General features: G+C 40.9%; 1 protein-coding gene and 1 pseudogene across 2 annotated transcripts; one reads left to right on the top strand and one right to left on the bottom strand.

The window, feature by feature from the left end:
• The first annotated feature begins 1006 nt into the window (after window positions 1-1006).
• On the top strand, window positions 1007-4683 carry LOC112320920 (low-density lipoprotein receptor class A domain-containing protein 1-like; annotated as a pseudogene).
• A 3012-nt stretch (window positions 4684-7695) lies between these two features.
• On the bottom strand, window positions 7696-14463 carry BTF3 (basic transcription factor 3). Of its 2 annotated transcripts, none has more exons than XM_024578549.3 (6): window positions 14315-14463; window positions 13660-13728; window positions 10674-10787; window positions 10151-10352; window positions 8897-8953; window positions 7696-8000 (listed from the first exon to the last, which is right to left on the bottom strand). In XM_024578549.3, the coding sequence occupies exons 2-6, from the start codon at window positions 13726-13728 to the stop codon at window positions 7954-7956; spliced, it is 489 nt and encodes a 162-aa protein (XP_024434317.1). In that variant the 5' UTR covers window positions 14315-14463; the 3' UTR covers window positions 7696-7953. The 2 variants fall into 2 exon arrangements, with proteins under 2 accessions (XP_024434317.1, XP_024434318.1); XM_024578550.4 differs by having other exon boundaries at window positions 14077-14445.
• Between the last annotated feature and the right edge of the window lie 1131 nt (window positions 14464-15594).

A 15594-nucleotide genomic window follows, 5' to 3' on the forward strand; every position in this document is an offset into this window, starting at 1 on the left:
TGGGGTGAGAGTCTTCGGGGCAGCTTGGGGTGTGGCAGAAAGACTTAGAGTGTCTGAGTTCCAGTCCCTGCTTCTCCCACTTACTGGCTGTGATATTAAAATTTTTAAGCCTAAGTTTCTTCATATTCACAGCTACATGACAGGGCTGTTGATATTAGAATTAATTTTCACAGTTAATGTAATCCCAAAGGTATAAAAGCCTTAGAGTCTAGGAATGTTTTCTATGAAAGGAGGCCATCTGATCTCTCCTCTATAAAAATGTACTGTTCACTCACAAGCAATTTGATTGCCAGTTCCTGTGTTGGGAGCCGAGGACAGCCCACAAATGCAGACTATGGCTCTTGAAGGTTTCAGATATATTTCGGAACTCTGGTGGATGGGTGGCCTCAGAAATATTGAGGTGAGTCTCATCTCGCTGTTTGCAGAAGGTAGCACGACAAAATGATCGGGAGCAGACTGAGCACTCTGTTTTTCTCTTCACGGTGTGCCCATAAAACCAGTCGGGCAAGTTCCCTGGCACCAGGCCACTCTGAAGAGAAGCACCTCCTCTTTCCTGCTCTTCAAGCACAGCTGACTCCAGAAACCAGTGAGCAGCGTTCTTTGGAAAGTTTGGTTGGAACCCAAGACCAAAACCTGCATTTCATCTCCGATACAGGGCGGCAGCCCTCAAACTTGGGTGTGTGTAAGTGCTCAAAAAAACACGCAGATCCCCTGCTTCAACCCCTAGAACTTCTGATTCTGGGGGTCTGGGGTGGGGCCCAGGAATCTGCATTACCTTCAGTGACTCTAAGGTAGGCCACCTGAAAACCAGGTGCGAGGAAGGCCTGGCACAGTCGACAGCCCTGGTCAGGGCCCGGCAGACCCAGGTTTGAGATGAGATAGTTCCACTGACATCAGCATCAGCCTCATAAGTCATGTCACTTCACTGGCCCTGTTTTTCACGTTAAAGCTTCATTTTCATAACTGGGGGAGAACACTCACTCATCACAAGGCCGGTAAACGTCAAATGAAAAACTGGAGGCAGGAAAAGCACCACTGTAACTCACAGCACCTGTTTAAGGTCCTGGAATTGTGGCTCCTGCCTTTCACACTGAGGTAAGCACGAACACCTGGCTGGTTCACGCAGTCTCCCCAACGCGAGCCTCTGCCCTGAAATGAAGTTGTCTTCTTCGTGTTGTGTGTTTCGCTGTAACAGAGCAGTGCTGGCCCTCCACCAGGCAGTGCCTCTGGATTTCCTGCGTGGCGTTCCTTGTGCTCAGAGTTCTGGCTGCCGTGATCGGTCTTGGGATTACATTTGGGATCCCTGGAAAACCTGCAAGTATGCATCTAGGTGACAGACATGTCGTCAACTTATGCAGCCAATGACAGTATATTTATTATACCCCATATTATTTCCCAAATGGGTGAGTCTGCCTTGGCCGGGCAGCTCCGTTGGTTAGAGCACCATCCCAATACACCAAGGTTGTGAATGCATAAATAAGTGGAAAAACAAATCAATGTTTCTCTCTCTCTCTCTCTCAAAGCAATAAATGAAAACATTATTTTGATGGGTGCGTCTTCTGATAATGGGTGGTTGGCACCTGGTATGAGCCACCACTGCTCTGGACACTTGACAAATCTTATCTTTATTTCACTCTTTTCAACAACGTTATGAGGGAGTTGCTATTATCACCATTATGAACAGAGACTCAAGGTGACTTGCCCAAGATCCTATAGCTGGTCAATCGACAAGCCAAAGTTCACATCCAGGTCTGTCCAACTCCAAAGCCTACACAGGATGTGGTTTGTACCTTTAAGAAGATTCCACTGTAATTAGGGAGACTAGGGAAACAGTGGTGAACAATACGGAAGAGCATGTACTTCAATATTAAATTAGATTGGGTGGAGTGCTAACTACTGTTAGTAATTTGAAAAAATCAGTCACAGTCACAATGCCAAGCACCTCATGAATTAAGGGATACAAACTCTGAGGTCATGTGTCTCTTAATTATCAACCTGGTCCCAACTGCAAAACTTTCAAGATGCAAAATGTACCTTCACCAAGTGCTCGTCAATGCTAAATCAGCCTGTTTACTAGTCAACATATCAAACCAGAATTTTCTGGAAATACATTAATTTAGGTGTAAATATGTTTGAGATATAAGTGTTATCGATCTGTTATTTACATATTAACTTCCATCAAATAAAAAATAAATCTTTTTATCCTGCCCAAGGATATGTTTGTTGATGAGAGAGAGAGAGAAACATCAATGTGAGAGAGAAACGTTGATCTGTGGCCTTCAGTAAGCACTGTGACCAGGGATTGTGTGTGCCTAGACCGGGGATCGAACAACGACCTAAGTACGTGCTCCAACCAGGAATCGCACTCGCAAACTTTTGTCGTATGAGACAATGCCCCAACCAGCTGGACCAGCCGGCCAGGACACCATTAAATTTTTATAGTACTTAAACATTTTTTAAAACACCATCACATTGCTTTAACAAGCTCCCACTCATTTTTAAGTGTGCAAATTCATCGCATTTACACAGTGATCTCGATTTAACTTCCGGTGTCCCCTAGAGGTTGGTGCAGGGAGTTAACTTGTTGCTATTTCTAGCTAAGAATATAATGGAGGGGGCTCCACAGAACCAATCTACAGCAAACTCACACCAGAGCCAGGACTGCCTGACTCCCCTTCCCAGGCACCTTCGGTTCCTCCTCAGGCAGGAGTGAGCTCACACTTGTTTTCCCAAATGCCAGTGTTATTGCAAGAAATGCAAGCTAAGTAGGCCTAGAGAGTTTGGGAGAATGGGGACGAAAAAGAAAAGGAGAAGAAAAAACAGACAAAGAACAATGGAAAGAAAGCAAAAGGGAGAAGGAGGAAGCAGACTCTTACATTATTAAAGCTTGATGTTCAGGGCCGTAGATGCATACGTCAACACCCAGCACTTGTCTTACAATCTTCCAGACTGGCCGTACCGGCAGTGTAAAACAGCCTCACAGCGCCCCGGCTTCTTGTGTGAGGACCTCGCAACTTGCCTGCCACCCTCCCTGCTTTGTAACGGCAAGCTGGACTGCAGCCACAGTGAAGATGAGTCTGCTGCCTACTGTGGTGAGGTGGACAGAGAATCACAACAAAAGAATAGGCACCAGCAACTAATAATTAAAATTTAGAGTTATAATTGAAACATTACCATGCACGAATGATTTCTGTTGCAAATAATACCTTTGTTTAATATAGGTCAAATGCCCATCAGACTCCCACAAAACTTGATATTCCAGTGTCCCAACCAGGAGACTTGGACATATGTGGACAAGGGTGTGACATGAGAAATGACTGTGGCAACTGTTCAGATGAATCAAGTAAAAGTGAAAATGTGTGACTGATATTTTAATGGGTTCAATTATACAAGTTAACCCATACTTAGAAAACTTCCTATGGATATTTAAATTTACAATTAAGCAACTCCATCATTTCCAGGAGCTTACATATTTTTTATTATAGATGAAGATTTAATCACATAAAGACTTTTCTTAAAAGTAAGTCTATACTATTCCTGAGTTTAAAAATAATTCACACGTGTGAGAAAGAAGTGGCCCTCTCTAGAAATGCCTGGCATAAGTTAAAAGCAGTTTTGGCTAGGACACAGAGTACTAGGCAGGGCATCTTGGAGTTAGTATGGGAGAAAGAAGGATAAGCTGACATTTATTGAATATTAATTATATCTCTAACTAAAAAGCAAATAAAGCCAGATTTGCAAAGATTAACAAAGGAAAATACTAATCTCGATGGACAACTCTTGTCTGCTGTCAAATTCTTTTTGGATTTCTTTGGAAATTTTGGTAAAGATCAAAGAAGAGTCTGTTGCATGCTTTGGCTCGCACAGGTTTTTGTTGTTTTTGTTTATTTAACCTTTGGTATTTCTTTGCTCCTCCTCCCTCACTCTCCTCCCTTCCACCCAGTGTTCTTCACGGTGGTTTAACTCTGGGCAGCATCCTTGATCACTCTGCAGTCGGGAGAGGCTGCGTGATTAAAACTGTGGCCATAGATACAGTTTCAATACCTCATGACCTTAATCAGTATATTAAAAGTTTATCGGAAACACAGCACACTACAGAGATCATTTCTTGCCTTTTGCCTGGTCATGATGGAAGGTAGAAAAGGAAATGCTGCCAGGAGGTGCATGCTATCTAACAATGTGTTGGCAACAAAAAGCTAAAAGTATAAACACATTCTTTTCTTCTTGAGAGCTGCCAATTAGCAAATACTGAGTCTCTTCCCGGCTTACTGAACATACAAACTCATACGGTCCCTTCCTTGTTTATGTAGCATGTCAGTGTATTTATTTGCAGGCAGATGAAGAGAGGTCACACTCTTCCTGGCTTTCAAAGTATAAATTCTTTCACTCAAATGTGTAGAATCTTTAATAAGCATCTGCAATTTTCCCCTTGAACAGTTTTCAGTAATACTTTTAAGATTCAAAGGGCCTTAGCATTTCCATTAGCATCTTTTTGAGTCCACCTTGATATTTTGTTGTGCTTTTAAAAATAAATAAAACTGTCTAGTTTTACAGTGCCCGAAGTGTCCAGGCTGGAGATGTGAAACTGTTTTCTTTGCTGACTGTGCCTGCATTCCCAGAACTCACTGCAAAAATGGCATTCAAGACTGTGCTGATTGGAGTGATGAAAAATTATGTGAATAGAAGACTTTCCTAATTATTATACTGGAAAAAATAGAAACTGTTATTCATTCTCTTAAGATTTTTCTCAAAAAAGAAATAGAAAAGAAAAATAAAAAGAGGCAGCCCTGGCTGGTGTGGCTCAGTGGATTGAGCGCCAGCCCCAAACCAAAGGATCGCCTGTGGGACTCCCAATCAGGGCACATGCCTGGGTTGGGGGTGAGGTTCCCAGTTGGGGGGCATGCGAGAGGCAACTGATGTATCTTTCATATATTGATGTTTCTCTCCCTCTTTCTCTCTAGAAGTAAATAAATATCTTTTTAAAAAAATGACATTATCTTTTGGGGGTGGGTGGGTAATCTACTAAAGAATCCAGTGTTATGTAATGGAGAAAATGATTAGATCCAAACTTTAGTGATTTTTGAGCCCATTTATAAACTCGTTTCTAAAATTTAGAGTATAGCTTCCTTCCCTGTGCACACATCATTACAGGGATACCCCAAGTATAGATATATTTAAAAAAAAATGAAGGGTATTAATCTTGAGTTCTTGGGTCAAAATCGATGTCTGTCTCTTCATTCGTGTAGCCCTGGTTCAGATCCAGCTGAAAGCTGGTTTGGCCCAGGGTTGGTCTTAAGTGGACAACAGTCAGAAGTTCAAGCAGCTCAGAATCATCTGCCTCTCTAGCTTGCCAGGGCCCAAATTTCTAAGTAGGTCCAGAGCAGACCTGGGTTTGAATTTCATCCTGCCACTTAAGGGGCTGTGTTACCTCACACAAGTCATTTCACCTCTTAAAGATGACTTCCTTATCTGTACGTGGCTCTTTTCGGGGGATTGTTATGATAAGCAATGAGACATAACACAAGTGGTACAGTGCTTAACATGTATGTAACAGTCACAACAATTGCAGACAATTAAAGAAAAATTATAATATGGTAGGTTGTGTTAATAACTGCTCTCCTGCTCTGGGGAGGGATTATACTTCCCCAGTCTTCTGACCATGGCTATGTACATGGCCTGCTAGGGCTGATGAAACTTGGCTAGTAATGATGTGCATCACTTCCCACGTAAATCTGGAGAGCCAGCCAGTTGTCCCGAGACTGCCAAGGTTCAGGTTAGAGGATGCTCCTGGAGCAAAGTGGGGCCCAACCAGACAAACCGCTGAGGTCAAGTGTGACAAACCTTTGTAAGCAACTCAAATATTTAGTCATTTGGAACTGTAACATAACCCTGCCTGTCTGTATATTAAAGATATTACAAGAAAATCCTTTATTAATCCATAGCCACCAACACACACCAAATATTTTAAATGGGCCAAAGAAATGTTTTTAGAGGTCGTTGGAAAAAAGTGTGAATACAGGTGAACAGGATTAACCTTAGCTAGCCTAGCATCTGCTACAAGCAAATCGCCTTCGGCTAGGCCAAGCCTGGAAATCTATCGGTTTTCACCTCTACAGATCCAGGGTAAACAACTGGATATTCAGGTAGTGACGTTCTTCACATGCTCACGTCAGCCTGCCAGTCACCCCACCGAAAATCTCTGGCTGTGCTACTCAAAGCATGGCCAGCGGACCCGCAGCATCAGCACCACCTGGACACTTACCAAAAACACCAGCCTTCAGGCCCCACTCCAGACCACCCCAATCCTCTGCCCTCACTTAACCCACCCCACATGCTTTGCTTGGTTACACACAGGTGACATTTGTAGCAGCTTTAAGAACCATCACGTGACCTACCATCTCCTCACTCTGCCAGGAAGCTGGCTGCTCTATTAGTCTGGGACCTGGAGAGAATACACAGCAGAGCCTAACCTAACCCACAAGTCTGGAAACATGTAATCTGTTTTGTAAATCATTGAAGCTTTGGAGTCCTTGTTACTGTAGCAGTCTATTTTAACAGAACGGTTACACAAACTTAAAAAAACACAATGTTATGATCTGCAAATACCACTTACACATTTCACTTTTGATAATATTTAATACTGACTTTTAGATATAGCTATATGGTACTTTCAAAAGGTACCTGCAAATTGGTATGAAAATTTAAAATGAATTCTTGCCCTGACTGGTGTGACTCAGTTGGGCACCAGTTCACAAAGTGAAAGGCCACCGGTTTGATTCCTGGTCAGGAGTTGTGGGTCTAGTCCCCTATACAGAAACATGTGAGAGACAACAGATGGCTGTTTCTCTCCTTCTTTCTAAAAATAAATTTAAAAAATACAAATAAAATGAATTCTTATTGTTGAAGTAGAAACTAAGAATTTTCTTCAGTTGGCCTTAATACAGGTTACACAAAATTGTTTTATAATTTGTGAAAATTTTCAAGTTCCTTCAAGGATATAATTGCTAATACAATTTGTTTAAAAGTAGCCCTATTATCAAGGGACCTTTTTGGGTGATGAAACTGTTCGGTGTCCTGGTTATGATGGCAGTTACATGTGTTAAAATTCTTACACCTGCATACACATATCAATTGTACTGTATGTTAATTTTAAAAACAATTAAGGAACGAAAAAAGTAGCCCTTTTCATTTAGCGTTATCACTTAGGAGCGCGTTATGGTGACACTGTACCTTTCCCCCAGGTATCTCCTACAAAGAAGGGATTAACTGCTTTCACTGTTTTGAACTTGGTTACATCTACAAAATGGAGCAGCTAGTTCCTATTTCATAGATTGAGGATTAAATGAGAGAAAATTAAGTGTGAATTCACATACAAGGTACTCAGATATGCTTACAATATAGGCAATATTAAGAGAAAAAGAAACCCTTGCTCATTCATGAAGAAATACTCTATTCCCATCTTATAATTATACCCATCACATAAACCATGGAACCCTTGAGGGCTAATGGAGAAAAGTTTTCAAACATGAGAACTTCATACCACTTGTGTTATGTTATACTATCATGTCAAATCTTTAATAATAAAATTCCATCAAAGATTATCTGTTGTATTACATGCCATGATCAGCTTTCTACAAACAACTTTGCTTTGCTTTCTGGGTACAAATCAGTGTCAATGAAATTAAAAAAAAAAACTATACTAGGCAAAGAACTTTATTAACCTTGGTTTCAAACTTTATTCCCAGGCTTCTTCAGCTTAATTAGCTGCAAAAAATGATTTGTATAGAAGCAAAAACTGAAAAGAGCTGCAGTGTCCAAGGGGCTAAGGCTTAAAAATATTAGAGATCTAGATTTTATCAGATCCATAAACAAAATTTGAAAAAGCAGTCATAATATAAAATAGCAGCTCCCAGTAACTTCCTCAAGTTCATCATCTTCAGAAGTTGACTCAATTCAGTTTGCTTCATTCTTGGAAGCCTCATCAAAATTCTCCACAAGATCTAGAAAATGATAAGAAAAGGTAGAAGCTCAGAAAAAAGTCAAATCTACAAATACAGATCTTAGGAGGAGATAGGTAAATGCCCTCAAAATATATCCTACAGTTAAATCGGGATATAAATTTAAACTCTTTTTATTTCCAAAGAGACCACTATCCATTTGGCATATTTTTAAGTGTATGTTTTGGCATATAAATAAAACAAGAGAACCAAAGTCATTAATATGCCATGACATAAAATACCGTGCTTCAAGAATATGTACATACCCTTCCCATTCTCACCCCACCTCAAGACCTCAAGCAGTATCAGACATGAGTCAATGTGGGGGCCAGAACCAGAGTACCGTGACACACAATTCCAAAGTTTTCCTGGACTCCTTAGGATACCTGTCCATGCAAAGTGGAGTCATTTATGATCTAGTGATTCTACTGCCCAACAGATACTTGTTTTACCAGACAAAAAAATTATTCAGTAACAGATAAGATACGACTGCCAACAGAGCTTTTCTGACTTTAGAATGGTTATATCCCCAGATATCTCAGTAACTTTTCCATGCCTTCTTATAAATTTACGTGTCTCATAGTAGGAAACAAGGGTCATTTGTAATCTGTGAGTAGTTATTACATTTAGGTAACAAGATACTTACTTATTTATTCAACACTTAAAGGTTATATACCTCCAACTTCTTGGGATCCCAAACAGAAAAGGCAGCCAAGTCCACAAACACAACTCCCAGTGAAATATTACTGTACTACTTTTCTCTTTCTAAGTGAGGCTCAGGTCCGTCCCCCCAGCCCTTTATTCTGCATCACCTCCCCCAATGTAGTCTTTTTTACAGAATAAAGATTCTTTATTCTCCCTTGCTGAAATTCTCCAGTTTCACAAGTGAAGGTTCCTACCTGGGACTTCATCATCATCATCCTCTCCTGTAGCAAGTGGTGCTTTTCCATCCACAGCTATAAAAGGAAAATGTAAATGTTACTCACACATTTGTCTAAGTCTTCAATAAACATTAATTGAAAGAACAGATAAAAGGTTTACATTCATGATGTGACATTTGGGATTTCATCTAGCAATATGTGATATTCTACAAATAAGCAAGAATACTAATTAAGAGCCAACAAACCAAATTCCATACCCATCCTTTCAATCCCTCTGGTCCACCGCAGACACTGAGAGAGCATGAGAATAATAGGGAGACCCCAGGGTACAGGTAAACCCACATACCAAATTACAGTTAAGATTTATTTTGGGAGGCAAATTAAGAGGCTGTTTTCTCAAATACTGTTGTGTTGTGCATGGCATAAGAGAGATACTCAATAAACCTTTACTGAAATGAAAATAATTTAAAAAAATTAAAGAGTTTTTGAGTGGTAAGCATCCACTTTCCTTTTATTACATAACGAAGTGAACTACAGTTGAGAGTTGGGACCTTACAGTAATTGTCCCATATGATTTTCAGTGGGTTGCTGCAAATGCCTAGTTCAGCTCTTGAAAGGCAAAGACAACTTTCTAGAAACTCTTAAGCCTCTCAATGTGACCTCCCCCCAAAAAACACCCCATAAACTGAAACAGAGTAAGTTCATGCCTAGAAAAACATAGATAACTAAATAATAAGCCTGTCTTGCTGCCACATTCCCATTCTTCAAAATTTAATCAGAGAGCTTCAGCAAAAAGTAGCCATACCCCTGATGTACATTTGAATTCAACAACAGTATTTTCTGCCCTGACTAAATCCTTATCATACTGTAATTAAAAGCACCAGAATAGTGGCAGGCCAGTTCTTAAAGGTTACTGGTAATATCAGTTGTATAGATACAACTGACAAAATCTGATAATTTATATCATAATTAATTTTAAACTGCCAGTTATCAAAGAAGCCCGTAATTAACATTTTCATCATTTCTAGCTAATAAAGGGAAACATTTTTGAAGTCTCTTATCCAAAGCAAGAAAGCTAGTAGGAAACAAACAAGTATAATAATCACAGCATACTACATTATTGCATGCACTAAGAATACTTAATTAAAATCAGTGTAAAAATTGGTGTTTTTTAGAGGAAAGGCTGCTTTTCCATTTGAGGATACTCACATCCACTCTGCACCCCGAGATCCTAGAAATCTACTGATAAATAAGTAAGCGTGCAAAACTCACATTGTTTGGGCAGAGCTTCAGCGAGTCTCCTTAAACTAGTCAGACTGTCTGCACCAAGCTGATTTAAGATGCTGGGTAGCATTTCTGTCAGCTGCTTTGTCTCAGCATGGCCTGTAATGGTGAAAGTGTTCGCTGCCAGAGATGCCTGAACTTTAGGATTGTTAAAGTGGATCACTGTTCCTTGGTTTGTGAACATATTTACCTGTAAAGAAAAAAAATTTAAATTAGCAACACCCACCAAAACCCCTTTAAAACCAACATTTTATTAGGCAAAAACAGAAGTGTGGCTAACGAATCTAGTACTTCACTGTGAAGCACAGGTGGAGTGGAGAGTGCATGCAATCCAATGGCTTTCAGACTTAGCAATCTCCCCGACACTCATTAATAAAGTCAACATTTTAGAGGAATATAAAATGTTCCATTGAAAGTAGAGTAAAAAAATCATTTAATTTATGAACAGTAAAGCTTTTTTCAAACAAATCTTGTTTTTTAATAAAGAAAAGAAACAAAACTTGACACTTACCTCTTCAATACCAGAGATATTGTTTACCCCTAACTTCTTTAAGGAGAACTGAAGTTTTTTATCATCTGCTGTAGCTGTTCTGTGAACCACCTTCTTCTTTCTGCGAGCAGTGCCCTAAATTGCAGAAGACAGGAAAGGACACAGCACACATTCATACTGTAACAACAGACATTTTCAAATGGAAACAGTTTCAAATTTCCATGACCACAAACTTTTATGTAGTGAGTAGGCAGGTTAAGGCAATGGGGAAAGCCAAAAGAGGGAAAGGAATTGTGTACAAATCCTTAATAATTTCTACAGTTCTAGTTTTGTCAGGTATAAATGAATGATCTTTTCAAAGTCCTACTTTTTACAGTATCTGCTCTAAAGTGATCAAAGAGGTGGCATGTATCAACCTAAATTATGCCTTATTTAGAAGCTCAATATCCAGAACTACTACCCTTTTTTACATTAATGAAAAGCTCTGCCCTAGCATCTGCATGGCTCTCTCCCTCACTATAGATCTTCGCTCTTATGTCACTGTATTGAGTGGCCTTTCCCAATGACCCAATATCAAATAGCAACTCCCACACTCACTGCAGATTTATTTCTCTTTATAATATTCATTACCGGCAGAGATTAAGTATATTTTATTGTCTGTCTCCCCTCGCCGGAATGTAAACTCCTTGAGGGCTTCTATTTACTTCTATAAAACTCGGTATCTAGAATAGTATCTGGCTCATTGAAGGAACTCAGTAACTGATGAGTGAATGAATACAGACAGGCTTCAGGAAAACTTGTCTCTCTTGTACATATACGTCAAGTCTCCAATCTCCCCTTTCTCTAAAATATCATACAAAATTCCAAAACCAGGCAAATCTGATCGCGCATATTCTGCTTAAAACTCTTTAATAATGCACACAGACTCTCACATATAAGCTAAGCCCTTTACATTATACTTAAGGCTCTTCATGGAAAGACAACCATCCACCTACCTCACTGCCCCCAATCTCCGTATCAATTCTGATCATCCTTTAAAATCCTGTTCAAACCATTATATCTTCTATTTTCCCTAAACTCTACAATTAACACCACCACCAGCCAAATCACTCCCATTTCTGTATCTTGAAAACGCTTCTACTGCACTATGCATATTACATAAAAAAGAATTTTTAAAAGGTGTCTATCTCCTCTACTTGCCTTAAACTCTCCTATATACTTTAAACTATCAAGATTTTGTATTCTCAGGATCCAACATAGTAAAGGCTTAAATAAACTATGGTTTAATTGAAGGAAATATTAATAGCTACAGAATACTGGTTACCAACCACCCGAAATCCCTTTAAAAATAACAATTACCTTGAAGTGATCACATAGATGCCTGGTTTCCAGAGAATCTTCTCTAAAAGACATTCTAAGAAACTACTATATAAGACTGAAAAAAACCCCTAACCAGCACACCTTCTATAGTTTTCATACACTTACATACGAAGGATTCAATTTTCACCAAAATAATCATTATCAATCAGATACTGAAATAGCGAGCTTTTATAACACTTGCAGTTTTCCCTAAGGCAAAACTAACTAACCTAACTTCACATCCAATAATAAGTAGGTTTCTTAAAAGGTGAAGAAAATGCTTCCACATTACAATGACAGAAATACTTCCTCTATTAACTAATAAGCGAGTAAAGTTTAATCTTACATCAACCTTAGGGGTCCTGGAAAACCTCGACTTTCCTTTACCTAGAATGATTTCTCTCACAAGTTAGACTAACATTTAAAGTAAAAAAAAAAAAAGGAAACACAAGCATATTATTCAATTACTGCTGAAACCGGCACTAAAAGGCCTGGTGGTTAAAAACACCAGTATAGGAGGGTCCAAAAACTGACCACAAAGAACACGATGAGTTTCTTTCTGGCCACACCTAGCTTATAATAATTGCTTAAAAGGACAAGAAACACCTACTGAAATAGGTAGGTGCAAATCTTGACTACTATTGAAGTCTAAGAGCAATTTTTGGCTACTTCCCAGTAGACTCCAACTTGAACATAAATGCTTAAAGTTGAGAAAAACTAATAAACTTGCAGTACGGAAGCCTCTACCACACTAGTGAATACCTGACAAGTCTCACCAAGTGAAGACATGCTCTATTCCCACAGGCTATACCACGCCTCGTTAAATACTCGGAATGTGCTAACAATGCAAGACACAACCACGTACACCTCTGTCTAGAGTGAGCTTCTGATTTAAGGAAGTTACTCAGAGAACAATCTAAAAAAAATTCACCAAGTGAAAACAAATCCCCTTGTAGAGGGCTCAGTATCCACCAAGAAAAACCAATTAATCAAAACCGGATCATTTAAAAACACACCAGTAAACAATCTCATTCCTTCCATTTTAGCCTAACTGCAAAGCCAAAATGAAAAGATACCCACACTTAGGTGTAACATTTTCAAATCCATAGTCACGGCTCTTAAATTCCAAAAGGTACCTACAAGAAAGATCTTCAAACACCCTAGAAAATATACTCCTCCTGCACCGGACTGCATTAGCTAAGAAGCACTACAGGAAGGTCTTAATTTACAAAAGACACCGACTTCTCACTATTAAGTCGACAGCTTAAGCCTAAACAAGTCACGGGTAAAATGGCCACAATGATATGTAACTGAAATGACACATTTCCTTACTAATTACATTATGAAACACTTTTGTTCTACTTAAAACACTGTAACACTGGAGAAAGACTGTTTACATAGAAACAATACAGTTTAGGTGCTCTTTCATCTCGACTTCCTTGCTTTTTCATCCGAGTACACAACCTGCATGATTCACGGATACACAGTATACTGTATATATAATTTAACCCGCTGCCCCCTCTCACCAATTTGCTAGCTCTGTGAAATGCCCCCTACAGACAAAGTGACACGCCATCAACATTAGAAAAGCAAAAGGGGAGAAAAAAACGCCTAAACCTTAAAACTTAAAAACACTATTAAAACTTACTTTCCCACCAATGCGCACTTGTGCCTGCAGTTTGGCGAGTTTCTCTTGGTTCATGATAGTTTCTTTCATCTAGAAAAACAGGAAACCCTCAGCGAGGAAAAGTCTAGTTCACTAGCATTCCACGCTCCTTATTTCCCATCACACCAGCGGAACAAACACCCTACACAGGCCGAGGCCTGGATCCCAAATCCACCCAGCAAAACCCCCAATTTCAGTTTCGAGAGGGCGCAAATAACACCCAACCAACTTCCTACCCGCTCCACCCCCACCCCCACCCCCAAACTCCCCTCCTCTTTGCAGGCCCGGGAAATGGGCTCTAACCCACGCCCGGTCGACACCCCCCACCCCGGCCCCGGCCTGGCCTCGGCCTAGCCAGGGCCTGCCCGGCCCGGCCACTCTCCGAAAGCCTCGCGGTACCTGAGGCTCCTGTCCTCGGCTTCCGCCGCGAGGTGGAGGAAGAGACAGCGTCGCCTCGCCCCCAGGGCAGCCGCCCCTGGCTCGACCTCGACCCCGAGAGTCAGCCTGAGTGGGTGCGCCTGTCCGTCGCATCGCCTTCCTCTCCTCAGCCCTGTCCCTCCCTGTCTCGCTCCTTCCGGGCACTTCCCGCCCCCGTTCCCGTCCTCCTCCCACGCCGGCGTCCACAGCCTTTTTATACCTTGTTGGAGAGAAAACGGGGCCGCGCGGGGGACTAGGATTGGCGCTCAGGGGGTCTTTGGCAGACCAGCTGAGAATAAGCGCGCACACGCGGGGACACAAGATGGCAGCTAGGGGGAGGCCGGAAGTGACGCAAGGCCACTTCCTTGAAAAGTCAGGAAACGGACTTCGCCGCGAGCTCAATGCCTTGCTGCGCAAGCGCGGCCTCAGGACGCGGGGATTGTGACCGTCGCTCGCGGACGCCCTTCCCTTCTCTTCCAGCGCTGGCTGGACGGAGACGACACCGAAGACTGGGCTGGACGCACCGCGAGTAGCCCTGGGGAAGGCCATACAAGGGTCAGAGCACAGTTCCTTGCACAGTTAGGGTTGATTAAGTCGGCCCTGTCTCCCTGGAGTCCCCATCCCCAACTTCTTTACTCTCCGAGAAAGACTGTTCAGGTTTGCGGTAATGCTTGGGGCGCTCAGCATGTGCTCCCCTCGTTAGTCGCTCTGCTCTGTGGGTGACGCGGGTTGGAGCAATCATCTGAGAGTTTTAGTATTTCCCCTTCGGCTCGAATGAGCTTTTTACCAAAAATATTTTGTCAAAACTTTGTCAAAAACAATGAAGCTAATTTTGCTTTTTAAGTTTAGGTGGTTTGGTCTGTTGCAGGACCACGGTCTGGAATTTCTGGGGCGCGTGTTCACAGAGCTCTTCAGTCGGATTGGGGATGGGAACGGGTAATCTGCATTTCAGCAAGCGTATCAGGGGACTAGATCACCTTAGACTCGTGTACGAGATTACCGTACTTTTCTTGCCTCTTTAACAGCAAAAATTTGAGTCGGTATCTGTTGGCACGGATTTGACCACCAGCGAGTCACAATTGAACAAACTTTACCTTTCTTAAGTAGTATGTCAATCAAAGAAGAATCTGTGCCCGGTGTTTTTGGAGAGGCTAAACTGGTATGAGTTAAAAGTTTTTAAACGCTAGGACAAGTTTTGAGACAATTTTAACATAAAACTGCCGATATTAAAAATGGAAACTTAAATCGAAATGCCATCTGATCAGCTTTTTTGAGGTCTTAGCTATGAAAAGCGTTTTCATATTCAAAAATGAGCTCGAAATCTTAGAGACAATAAAATTTATATAACAAGAAAATACGTAGCTGCTGGTTTCTCTCCAAAGATTAATCTTTTTGTTTTTGAATACACATTTAAATGTATTTAATTGTATCTGTAAGAAAATAACTGTTGAGTACATTTTAAAGATAATTGTAACAGTTGATATTTTCTCTAAAAACAAT

This window comes from Desmodus rotundus, chromosome 1 (genome assembly GCF_022682495.2).
Source record: "Desmodus rotundus isolate HL8 chromosome 1, HLdesRot8A.1, whole genome shotgun sequence".
NCBI classification, from domain to species: Eukaryota; Metazoa; Chordata; class Mammalia; order Chiroptera; family Phyllostomidae; genus Desmodus; species Desmodus rotundus.